Source organism: Cynocephalus volans, chromosome 5, assembly GCF_027409185.1.
Source record: "Cynocephalus volans isolate mCynVol1 chromosome 5, mCynVol1.pri, whole genome shotgun sequence".
Taxonomy (NCBI): domain Eukaryota; kingdom Metazoa; phylum Chordata; class Mammalia; order Dermoptera; family Cynocephalidae; genus Cynocephalus; species Cynocephalus volans.
The window spans coordinates 25,934,530-25,947,957 of NC_084464.1; the positions used below are offsets into that span (position 1 = coordinate 25,934,530).

The 13,428-nt window shown below is 40.0% G+C and overlaps 1 protein-coding gene across 1 annotated transcript in view; it reads left to right on the top strand.

The window, feature by feature from the left end:
- Positions 1–497: 497 nt before the first annotated feature.
- The window catches only part of PHACTR1 (phosphatase and actin regulator 1), a 500,634-nt gene continuing 487,703 nt past the window's right edge, over positions 498–13,428 (top strand). Inside the window, exon 1 of the mRNA XM_063098224.1 lies at positions 498–600. Within this exon, the coding sequence (XP_062954294.1) occupies positions 498–600 (103 nt within the window). The remainder of the gene's footprint in view (positions 601–13,428) is intronic.

The window sequence follows — 13,428 nt, forward strand, 5'->3', positions numbered from 1 at the left end:
GACTGGTATGTTATCTCTCTTTAGCCTGGATCATCTGTAATATTTTCTTGAGTAGAATATATTACTGTCTGTGTGTGTGTGTGTGTGTGTGTGTGTGTGTGTGTGTGTGTGTGTGTGTGTGTGTGTGTGTGTGTGTGTGTCTGGCAGGTACGGGGATCCGAACCCCTGACCTTGATGTTACAACACTGTGCTTTAACCAACTGAGTTAACTGGCCGGCCCATAGAATATATTACTTTTAATAAATGTTGGCTAAATGTTCCATTTTCTCATACAATAGGAAAGCTATGTCAAGGGGTGGCTTTAGAATTGGAAATGTCAGTCAAATAGTTGGATATTATAATGGAATATTTTTATTTAAAAAATGTTAAGTGTATATATAGAGAGAGATATACTTTATATCTGACAGTCTAAAATATTGCGGATTTTTTTTTCCCTCTTTATAGGGATCTAAGTGAACATTTTTTCTTCTCAAAACTCTGTGTTTGAAACACCAAGGATGGATTATCCCAAAATGGATTATTTTCTGGATGTGGAGTCTGCTCATAGACTCTTGGATGTTGAATCGGCTCAAAGATTCTTCTACAGTCAAGGAGCTCAAGGTAATAAAATGGAGAAAGAGAGGAAAGTGCATCGTGTGTAGGTTTTATATTAACAGTGCAGTGTAGGCTGTAGCAGTTTAAGCTCTGCTCTGAAAGCTCAACAATTGAGTATTTAAATTTAGTACTGTCAAACTGCTGCTGAAATCGAGGAAGTATACAATAGAATAAATAAATCACATTTCTTGGATGTGGTAAAAAAAAAAAAAAAAAAAAAAAAAAAAACATACCCAACTTTTGGCACAAATGCCCCTCAGGAAGCTATGCTAGAAAACAATTCCCCCACTTCCTTGTATCCAAAGCCTATGTCTGAAAAGAATCAGGGGTGCTTTTCTCTCTGGAGAATTTCAAATTTGCAGCCACTGCCTTTGAGCAGATTTTAGGGCACCCTGACCTAGATGACTGGAATCCAGCTGGTTTAGGGGCTCCTGAGATCAGTGCTGAGCTTCTCTAGCTGCCTTTTCTATTTTAGATTAATTCAGTTACTGCCTTAGAGAAGTCACCGTGTACATTCGCGGAGCAGTAAGGGACACACCTGTTGTGAGGTGTGGCCGATGCGTGCATTGTTATTACATATTGCAAGATGGACAATTAGGATCCAGTTTGCTTCTTCTGTGAATGTATTTAGAATGTTTTGCCACTGTGTTAAAGAAAGATGCTGGAGCGTTTTATGGGATCACCTGACAGGCAGGAGATTTTTTAAAAACATATTTCCTATTTTCCATGGAATATTTGAGGTGCTCTGTCAAAGCAACCTGATGATGGGCATGTCCCAAATGGTACACTGAGAAGGAGGACAATGTACTTATGTTTAAATAGAAAAACAGTTAAATTATTGGAAATCACAAAGCATAGCTGAGAAGAAAATGCAGTGTTTGATAACCCTGTTATCTTTCAGTGTTGGAGGGTGATGGGTTCTTCACACAGGGCCATGAGAATATTTTGCCTTGGCTGTCACAAGTGGTCTTCTGAATTGGTTGTATCTCACTCTCAAGCCAATTTCTTGTGGCAACCTCGAGGAGCAAGCCTCCTCCTTCTCTGCTCCCATTTGCCAGGGCATGACCCAGTCTTCTTAAAGCCAAGAGTGGTTGATTTGCTCAAGTCACTGTTCTCATTAGCAGAGCTTCAATCGGCAAAAGTGACAGAATAGCTAATTCTCCTCATGCCTCTGGCTGTGGGGAGTCACAATGTTACTCTCAGCCACTTAAAGAGACATAAAAATGTTACTGAAGAGGGAGGGAGTGAGAGACCAGCCAGCACCTCCGGCCTCTTCTGGGTCTGCCAGTAAGAAGATGCTAGAAGTAGAAATAGAATGCAAGCTGGAAGGGCGTGGGAGATGAGGCCAGGCTCAATCCCATCATCACCAGTCCCCAGTTTAAACATTGCTACATCAGGTCCATTCAACTTCAATGAGCAAATAATGTTGTGTGGTGGGGTCGTCTGCCTGCGCTGCATGGCAAAGCAGAGAAGGGGAGCAGCAGTTATTTATGGAGAATAGAGATGTCCACTTTGTCTTGCAATAGGGACAGTTTCAGCCTATGACTGTGGGCCCCGGGCTTTTACGGAAGGAAAGCAGGCAGGGTGTGGGAGGCTCAGAGGACACAAGGCAGCCTGCTGGTTGTCAGCAGATGGAGCTGGAGGTGGAGTGGTCAGAATTGTCACCGTCAGTGACTGGTTTAGACACTAGAGCTGGGTGATGAGGAAAATGCATGGGAGGTGGTAGCATAAGCTACTGCTGCTCCCTGGTATCACATTCATTCGAGGGTAACCGGAATGCTCAAGGAATCCTGGAGTTGCAGTAGGGGTGGGGGTTCCTGAGACATCATCCAAGGCAGTGCTTCAAAACCCCAGACTCCGTGAGGCAGAAATCCAGGTGTAAGGCCTAGGAGTTTGTATTTTAAACAAGAGCTCCAGTGATGGTTACTGGGCCAACACATGGGTCCAGGGATGTGCATTTAAAAACCAGTCCATCCAGTCCAGTTTTCCCCAGAACAGGAACACTGTCCTCAGCATTAGAGGCAGGATGACACAGTGGTTACAGACTACTCTGCAAAATGGAAATAACAGTGCCTAATTCTTAAGTTGTTAAGAGCATGCATGAGGAAAGATTTTAAAGTGCTTAAAACAGTGTCTGCCATATGAGAAACACTACACATAAGCAAATCAATAAAATAAACATCCCGGGCAAAAGGCCATCCCTCCTCTGTTTAATATTTCGTAAGGAAGCCACTGTCTTGCAAACAAGAAATGTGGCCTAATAGATGTTTTTCTATTTCTAGCAAAAAAAAAAAAAATTGAAATTCCAAATAAATTTTAAAGCACAGGGATTCTTTTCTTGTCCTATCAAAACCCAAACCAGAGTAAAACTGAAAAACAGTAAGAGTTCGTCTTGGTGCTCCTCATCCATTGCATCCTTCATTTTATTGTGAAGATGAGCACCCGTCTCCTTCTAGCTCCTTCCCCAGGGCCTCACCACCTAGGACCCCTCACCCCAGGAGACTCCTTCCTCCCGGAGCTCCACTTCCACTCTTACTTGGGGATTGTCCCTGCATTGCACGGGCTCCTCTACTGCAGTTACCATCCACTTTGCACAGGCTCCCAGTTTTTCCTGGTAAAGGGCCCTAAGTGCCAGGGCCTGCACCCCTCCCTTTCCAAACCAAATGCAAACATTTTAGCATAACTAAAGCCTGTTTGTTTCTAAGCAATGGCAGGGCTCTGAGGACCAGGGAGTATGGGGACTGGGAAATGCATCTGGATAATTGGGGTCTTGTGCTGCTGCTTAACCACACCACACGGCAGCTCTCTACTCAGCCAGTCCAGCTCCAGTGCAGAGGATATTAGTAAGGTCAAGTAGCCACAATCTGTTAACCTCTTCTTTTATAAAAAGGTCTGATTGAGACTACAATACAGAGTTGAGTACCTGGAACTTGGATGACCTAAGACTTGTTTAGCTAAACTGTTGTGTGATTATTGCATTGTTGAGTTGTCCATTCTCACTGTCCTGCAGATATTTCTACAGACCAATCAAGTGTTCTAACAGATGTAAATACTTTTAAAGGGGAAAGCAAGAAAATCTGAGTTTTTCTCCCTCATTTCCCACTTGACTACCCTTACATCAACTTATTTACAAATTTATAAAGTTCTAGGAAAACAGCACCTTCTACATCTATTATGTGCAAAATGTTTATCCAAAGGAACAGTTTCAGATTATGATGTTTTTGACTCCCTCATAGTTGTTTTTTAATTTTTCTTGGAAAGTGACAAAAGCCTGCTCCTAAGTGGAGGATTTTTTAGCTAGTTAGTGAAGGAAGAATCCAGACGGGTGAGAAAATGAAAAAGAAGGAAGAAAGCAATCTGTCATGGGACAGATTCTTTTGGACGTCCCTGAGATTCTCAGAGATCAGTGCTCTGTTCTGCTGAATAAAGCAGCTTGTTATTTTCTCCCATCTCCGCTTTTCCTTGGTCTGACACTAAGGTGGCGAAGATCACATCCTCTCCCAGAATTCCACTTTAGAAAGCATGATGTGTTGCAGAGAGCAGAAAACAGTCCAGGGTCATTCTGTTTGCCTCCTGTCAGTGAAAGATGCTCTCCTGAGTAACGCATGAGAGGTCCGTCAACAGTAAATCTTGCTGACACAGGGAGTTCTGTGAAGGTCTCCTTTAACTTGGAAGCAGAATTCTGGAGGTTGAAGATGCACATGGTGTCAAAGATCAGCCAGGTCTGGATGGCACATCATTTGAGTTCACCCATCTTTCAGGTTTCTGATGATGATTCCACACACTAATCTTCAGACTGTAATTTTGTAGTGAACAAGTGAACTGGGAGGGAAGTTCGTTTGTAAAATCACAAAATTAGCATCATGAGATTTTCGAGTTGAAATGGACAGTATGGACCGCTGATTCTCTTGGGTTCCTCCCTAATCCAACTAAAACAGAACCTGAGAGGGCCAGAGCCCAGCCCCAGAGCTGTGTGTTCAACAAGCCGTGGGTTATTCTGATGAACACTGAAGGCAGAGAACCACCCTTATGGATATCAGTCACTTGCTACTCAGCGTTTGGTCCCAGACTAACAGCAAGATTCACCAAGGAGCTTGTTAGGACAGCAGAATTTTAGGCCCCACCCCAGACCTAGAAAATCAGAATCTGCGTTTTAACAAGATTTTCAGGTAATTTTTATTAAAGTTTGAGAAACAATGATTGAATCCAGTGTACATTAGAAACACCTGGGGAATTTTTACAACCTCAAGGCTGGAGTCTCACTGCTGACCCATTAAATCGGGATCTCAGGATGAGCACACACGTGGGAATACTTTTAATTGCCCCCAGGTGATTAAAAGGGCCAGCCAGGGCTGAAAACTATTGACCTCCCATTCCATAGTACAGGAGGCTTTAGCACGCTGTGCAGTTATTCTTGCCTGAAAGTCTTTATCTAGTCCTCCTCTTTAAATGAATCCAAAACACTGGAAAGGTACAAATGGACTTCAGTAAAGGACCATGTACCAGGGCTGCGCTTTGCATATTCATTGTATCCCTTAGTCCCCAAAGCAACTTTGGGACGTAGGAATTATAATGCACATGTTGCAGATGACAAAACTAAAGAATGACACAATGAGAAGGTGAAGTATTCCAGAAAGGGCTCTGCATTTGATTTTTATTTTGGTGGCTGGCCAGTACGGGGATCCAAGCCCTTGACCTTGGTGTTATCACCATCACACTCTAATCAGCAGAACCAACAGGCCAGCCCTGGGCTATATGTTTAGATAGCAGCAGAGCCAGGATTTGAAATCAAGTATGTCTGCCTCCAAAGCCTGAGCTGTTTTGTTTAAGGCCTCATGCTGCTTATTGGGCAGAGGCACCTTCTCAGCCAGTCAGGTTGATAAAATCAACGCTGCAGGTCAGTGAAGGTAATATTAGTGACGACATCACACGTCCAGAGATAGTGAAGCTGCAGCTCGGAGCGGTTCAGCCACATGCCCAAATCACACAGCTTATAAAACAGAGCCAGATCTCCCCTTATCACACCCATGCCCTTTCCGCTGCATGAGGTTTCTTTTTCTCAGAGATCATCAATATCCTTGGACATTCAAATGACCTTCTAAAGGGAAAGTACATCAGAAGATGGCCCATTGACTAAAGTCACTAGACAATCAGATTTATGACTCCTGCTAACAATTTCCCCTCTTTTATCATTTTAAATAACTCTTGGCATTAGAACCAGGCACTGTAGTCATTGTTACTCATCATAATGCACCTTTTCTACATTGTCTTGTTAAACAAAGGGAAATGCCAGTTTTGACAAGTGACGAATGCCACAGTGAGCTGCTGAGTTGCTTTAAGTTGTTTCTGGAAATAGAGAGGAATTCACTAAAACCCCCTCTCTCAATCATTCCCCTCAAGCCCCCTCCCACTTCCACCCTTTGCCCACCCTGTGAAATCTGTCATAACAGCTGGCTTTTGAATCTTTAGCTTTCAGTTCAATGTTCTCTAAACCTAAACTCTGAGCCTCTGGGACTTCTTAACATAGCCCTGAGAGACAAAGACATTGGGTCGCACTCAGTAGCAAATCACTAACAATAGTCACCAACACAGTGAGCTCATGCTCTCTCCTTTCCTGTGCTTATGCAAGACCCAGTCCCAGTGTCACCTCCTCTTTGAAGCGTGGCCTGACTTTTCCAGGTGGTTCTGCTATAGCATTCTGTTCATGCCACATGGTAGCCATTGTCATGTCACATGATTGTGCCTCCACCACTCAGTAGATGCATGAGCTCAGAAAATGGCTCCACTTCTCTAAGCCTCAGGTTCCTTACCAAAATAGGTATGATGCTAGCTCCAACTCCACAGGGGCTTTTGAGAATTAAATGAGCTATGCCTATGTAGTGTTTAGTACATTAGCTGTTATTTTGATTGGTTATCAATACTATTGTTTTATTATTACTTAAGTGTCTTACCTACCTCAATCCTGATCTCCTTAAATACCATTTTCTTGGTACCTAGTATCATCCTTAATATACAACAAAAGCATTAAGATTTATTAAATGTCTCTTTTGAACTGATGGAATGAAAAGGCTTAAATCTGCACCACAAAGAAAAACTTTGGATTCAGGGAAACTTGTTGATTCAAGATTTGGAGAATAGAACCTCCTGAGACCTTTAAAAATTTAATATCTTTAGTTGATAGTGGAGACTGCATAAGACTGAAGGGAGGGACATGTAACAATAGTGTTGAAATACGTAGAGATCTAGGAAATGGAAGAAAGTCATCAACTCTGCTACATCTCCTATAAAGCAGAAGAAATTTAAAAAATTAAAAGCAAAAAGAAAATATAACAGGAAGACTTTAGGTATATTATTAAAGAAAGTTAACTTTTCAAAATAGATTTCTAGGGGTCCCTGAATGGTATCCTTCTTACAAGGGCTTTTTAATATACATGGGTCTGTGATGACTGAATTTTTATTCTGCATAAAAGTAGAATTATGGATTAGGTGACCACTTAACTTTGACTGTGATGAACTCCATTGAGATCAATTCAAAAGCTGCTCTGAACATGTTCAGGAAACTAGCTCTGAGCTCCACCTTAATTGGATCCCTTTTTCCCTTCCTTCTTTAGAGCTTTACTGCCTAGTCCAGTCCTCATACTTTTTGGCTGATTAATCCTCAAACCATCTACCATTCACACTCCTGATGCCAGCCACACTCAAAGGAAGGCGGCTGTAGATACCCACCAAAGCCACGCACTGGAAACACACAGTGAGAACCGCTCGCTGAAAGGCTGGCCTTGCTGTTTTAGGAGTCTTGCTCAAAGATGCCAGGTTGTCTTCCTCCTCCATGCCTGTCCCTGAAACCTTGATGTCATGGTCTTAGGCGTGGCTCATATCTGGACCTGCAGGTCTGATTGCTCCAGAAGGACCCGGGAAGGAACAGTGGTTGCAAGACAACCCAATCCTCATTTGGGACATGATTGCCAATCAGACTATAAACTTTCCCATTCACCAGTCTGATGTCCACCTGCCCCTCACAGTCCTGCTAGGACCACCACAGCAAAATCACCACATTTTTATTGGTTCATTATCCAAGTAGTTTACATGTAATCATACTATTTCTCAGACTCTTGTTGCAGAGAAATGCTTGAAATGATAATTTTTTAATAGCCACCCATCTTGTTTTTATTGTGCTCAAGCCATCACCTTCAACAACTACTTGTTTTTTGGTTTTTAAATTTTCTTCTCTATAACTGTCATCAGGAAGCAGCACGATGTTTCCCTCACGGATGACAAACGAACCACCAAGCCTACCCTCCTAACCTCACACACATTCCATTTCAGACCTCTCATTGATCACATCCAGGCTCTCCAAATGACAAAGAGAATGAAGGCAGATCAGGAGGAAAAATATTGCAGAGATAGCCAGCCCACCAGTTCTGTAGATGAATAGATGACTGTGCAATCCAACGCTCCATTTCTGGAGCACGCCCTTGGAAGAGGATAATTCTCAGTACACAAAGTAGCATTCTTGGTGCCCACAGTTTATCTGCACCAGCCTCCCACTGCACTTTGTGCCTGTGCCTCAGCCTTGCCATGCATTGTAATTCAGGGCCCATATGTAAAGTAGGACATGGGGACAAGAGGAAGAGAGAGAAAATGAGAGAGTGGACTACAGAGAGGAAGCAAATGAAGTTGAAATACAAAAAAATAATTCCAATTAATAACTCCTGCTCTCACGTAAGGCATAAGAGAAAGTGGATTGGAGGCAGCCCACACTCAGCCAGCATCAGATCTAGCCCAGTTAGCATAAACCATTCTCAGGTGCTTGGGAAAGAATTCTCACGCATTTGCCCAAACCAATTTGTTTTCTCAAAGACTTTCAGTACCACCCTCTGTGCCTGGGCTGGCAGAGGCAAGGATGTGGAGCACATCCAAAGCAGCTCATGGCCAATACCACTTTTAGTATGTTAAAGAATTTCTCAGTCAGAAATTTGGCAGGTACACTTACACAATACCACTAAATAAATATCAGTATTAAATTGGACTTCTGAAATACGAGGACTGAACAGAGAGATTATCTTCAAGATCTATGTATTATTTTTTTCAATGACAGAAGCAAAACAAGGGTAATATCAAAGACTTTGGCCAAAAAATTGGCGAGTAAAATCAACTCCACACAACTATTTAAATTTTTTATATTTACTTTCTTTCCCATTCACTACAAACAAAATTGGGGGTATGAATAAAATACTTTCATGCATTGGCTGAAGAATGTTATAGTGTTTTAGAACTTGAGTTTTAGAGTCACGCAGCTCTGAGTTCAAACTATTATTTCCACTTCCTCACTTGTGACTTTAGCTAAGTCTTTTAATCTCTCTTTGTCTCACTTTTCTCTTTTGAATGCAAATGACAGTAATAAGAGTTCTGAACCCAGAGGATTATCTTGAGGATTAAGTGAAACAAAATAGCATTTCACAAACTGTGGTACAATATAAAATTTTCACATAATATACAAACTCTTTTATAATATTAAAGTATTTGTTTTATTGTGTTTTAGAAAAATGTAAATGGAAAAAATTCAATTGAAGTATAAAATATATAAGCAGCACTGTATACTTAAGAACTACTGCTTAAAACAAGCAATATAGGAAAAAGTAGGCTGATTAAAGTCCATTTAAAGAAAAACATTAAGTAAATTATAACGTAGATGGCACTTGGTTGTAGGACAATGCATAAAAGTGATACAGGAATGACTGAAGTTTGGAAACACTGAACAAATAAATAATAAGCACTAAGCAAAGTATCAAGTGCCTAAAACACGTTAAATAAGTGTTAGCAATTATGTTAATTATGCTTTAATTTTGTCAAGGCTCAGAGGAAAGCGGCAGAGCTTCAGCTTACCCCAGAGAGATCCTTCACCCCATCTCCTCTCTGATGCCGTTTATTCCTAGTTCAAATTTCTAAGCCCTTTGGAAATGTGAAAATGTTTTAAATCACAATAACAAGAAAGAGTAACAACACTTTGATTTTAAAATAAAATTACTAACAAAATCCAAAACAATCCTACCCCTGGGTAACGTAAGCTCAATTGTACTGATCAGTTTATCAGAGACATAGGTGTGTTTCCAAGTTGACATCCAAGACAAGACGACAATTAACTTGCATTTGAGTTAGACTGGGGGAGAAGGAAAAAGAATATTCTAGGCAGTGTGAAATACCATGTGATAAGGCATAAACATATGAAAAATATGATACATTAGGGGAACTGTTATACTATGCCTAGACTGAAAGGTTATATTGTAGACGTGGGGAATGGCAAGAGAAGAGACTAGAACAGTAGGCAGGAGCCAACACATGCAAAGTTTTGTATCTAAACTAAGGGATTCCAAAGCTGATACTGAATCCACTAAAGAATCTAATACAGAGGAGATCTGTTGTCAGATCTGTTTTTATAAAGGTCACAAATATGGAGGACAGGTTGGGGAGTAAGACTAAAGACAAAAAGGACCATCAGGAGGCTACTGCAGTGATTCAAAGAAGTAAAGACAGCCTGGAAAGGGGACTGACGAGTGAATTCAGAAGGGGAGAGGATCCTGGAAATATTAGGATTCTTTCCAGATTATGTGCTGATGGAGTGAGTGGCCAGAAAATGAGAGAAGAGTACTTTAGAGGATCCCCAGGTGTTATACTTGGACCCACTGATGTGTGATAAGAGAGGGAAGACAGGAAGAGAAAAGATGGGGGGAGGGGGAGAAAGGGTAGAGAAATTCAATTGACAGCATATTGAATTTGGAGATCCTAAGGAATATCCAAGCATAGATTACTAGTTGGAATAAGTTCTATGGGTCTAAAGCTTGATACAGAGATCTTTGAAAACCATCTGAAATATTTTATCTGCCTAGTTAAGTTCTAATGTAGCTTCACTAACAGGTTTTACGTTTCCCTCTGAAAATGTGGTTCCACTGGGACTTTAAATTTCCTTTCACGTTATTTAGAAGATTGGGAGACTGTTTAAAGAAAATATATATTTTCTAAATTAAATGTTTTTGCTATAAATACAATATTTTCTCCCTAGCAGTAATACTTAAAGTTAATACTCCATTTGAAATATTTACATGAACCAAATGTTTGCGGTTACCAAGATTATTTCAAATTCTGGCTTGTGCTTTCATAAGAAGCAATATTTTGAGTTAACACTCATGAGGTCATCTAAAGAAAACAAGATTTTTAAAAAAATCTCAATGCAACTCAACCAATTTATAGAACTATAACTTGTCATAGAGTGTTGCAAAAAAGGGGAAAAATGAGATTCCGCTATTGCTGGTTAAAAATAGATCTTACTTTCTTTTGAACCTATGCAGTAAGATATTCTGTTCCATTTAGTTGGTTATTCTCTGTTTGGTGACCAAATTTGATAGATGACAGGCAGAGAAGAAAATATTTGACTTAGCCCAACTTAATTCTTGTCTTTGGAAAGCAAAATCACCCTATAAATATCATACCATGAGACCCATATTTGGTGCTAGCTCAATAACCTGGGTATGTACACCAATCTTGTAAAAGGAAATGAGAGTACGGATACTCATACTGTGTGCCAGAGGCTTTGTATTTATCGTCTCATTTGATCCACAGAAAGGAAATTTATTCAGTACATGTTATTATCCTTATTTTACAGAAGAAGTAATCCATGTTTCTAATAATCAAATACCCTTCCAATGTCACACAGCTATTAGCAATAAAAGCAGAACTACAATCCTGATTTTAATCTTATGTAATTATATGTATGCAAAATTTTATGTAATGACACTCTTAAGTTCAGATTCTTAAAAGGATTCTTTACTGCTTTTTCCTTGGGAAACTACCACAATGGGATGGTAGGACTTCTGTCCCTTAGGCTGAATTCCGGGTACGTGATTTACTTATAATTTCTGGGGGAAAGGCAGGGGGCAATCTGCCTAAGTCCCCATGAGAATTTCTTATGATATTCATAACTCATTTTTCTCTTTCACTACCAAAGTAATACAGAATAATTATAGAAAACTTAGAAAATACAAACAACAAAGTAAAACGTAACTAGCTCCATCATCTAAAAACAGGTACTGTTTACAATCTGGTTAATATTCTCACATTCTTTTCATACACATGGGCACACACATACATATTTTTTTTAACCTAAATTAAGCTCCTCAGATGTATTACCTTTAATTTTTCTCTGTCTTAATTTTTAAAATTTAAAGGATTCTTCTTACCTTGGAGTAGATGATTCTAAATGATGCATGAAATAATCAGACACAGTTTGGACTAAGAGAGAAAGGTCAACCACGCTTTGTTTTGGCCCAAAGGGTGTCTTTGCCAGCTGGGTTGATGTCCCTGGATCTGTTCTGCCATTATTTACTAGACAGAATCTCTGACTAATACTGTGATCTAATCACTGTAATCAGCCCATCTGCAGACACAACAAAATGCAAATAAAATATCTATATAATCTATATGGGGCAGGTCTTCTCTCCTAGATTCATACCTTTAAAAATTGTGTTTTCCCCCTTCCAAAATTATGATATGCTTTTGGCCTTGTTATAGACAGATTCAACATTTCATTACATACCACAAGCAAGCACCCAGATCTTTTTAATGTTGCATTTAACAGTACAATTACTACAATAATAGAACATTAGAACTGGAAGGGACTTAATTCAACTGGCTTATTTTACATGTGGCCAGACTGATGCTCAGGGAAGAAAGAAAAAGCAGACATTGTTTATTAAATACCTAACATATACCAGTTGCTATGCATGTTTATTTCATTCAAAACCACAAACTGATGAGTTAGATATTATTGCTCCCAATTAGGAGGAAATTAAAGCACAGAGAAATCAAAAAACTGACCTAATATCACACAACTGTGAAGAAGTGGAGCCAGGATTCAAACATGAATCTTTCTGACCTCACAGCTTTACCCTACAACACCTTGCCTTTCTGGAGAGATATGACTTATCTAAACCAGACAGCTAGATGGTAGCAGAGTGGGAGGTAGACCCCAATTTTCTGATGTCTAGTCTCATGCCCATATTTCTACACCCTGTTCTCTTGTTGTATATAGGGCTCAAATGGCATTCAAGCCCACAGCCTTTGCCTTTGAGGTTACTGCACAAGTAACCAAGCCCAGGAGTTTGCCACGCAAATATATGTCCAGATATATGTCACCCATTTGTACACTAAACATGAATTAGATCCTTTATATTTCAAATTATGTCATTAATTACAGCAACTCTACTGAAAATCAACCATGTGGAAAATATGAAATCAAAATAAGTAAGGCTTCATATTACCAGTATGATTAAACAAGATTGGAAAAGTGACTTGTACATCTTAACCAGTCATGTTCCACATTTGAGTAATGGAAAGCTGCTTGGGTTTATGTCCAGCTCAGTTTGACACACAAAGCCTGAAGCACATTTTACTTTTCTGCATCTAGCATGTTTTAGCAGCCAGCCCCCAGCCACTCTGTACAGTTCTACTTTAAGAAACTGGGAGGAAAGAAAGCAACGAACATTTGTTGCCCGCCTACCATTTGTCAGGCTCTGTGTTAGGTGTTTTACATTTATTATATAATGTTTTATCCTCCAAGGCCCAATGAGAGAGTTTATTTTATTTATAGTTTACATATAAGGAAACCAAAGCGTGGAGAGCGCACTAACTTTTTACAAGGTCTAATAAGCTCTGGAATTATGCCAAGGTTTAATTTCACAACCACAGCCTCATTCGGAGCTGGCTAGTAATAATAGTTTTAACATAATAAATGTTTATCAGGAATTTTCTTTGCCAAAGACTACACCGATTATATGTTAG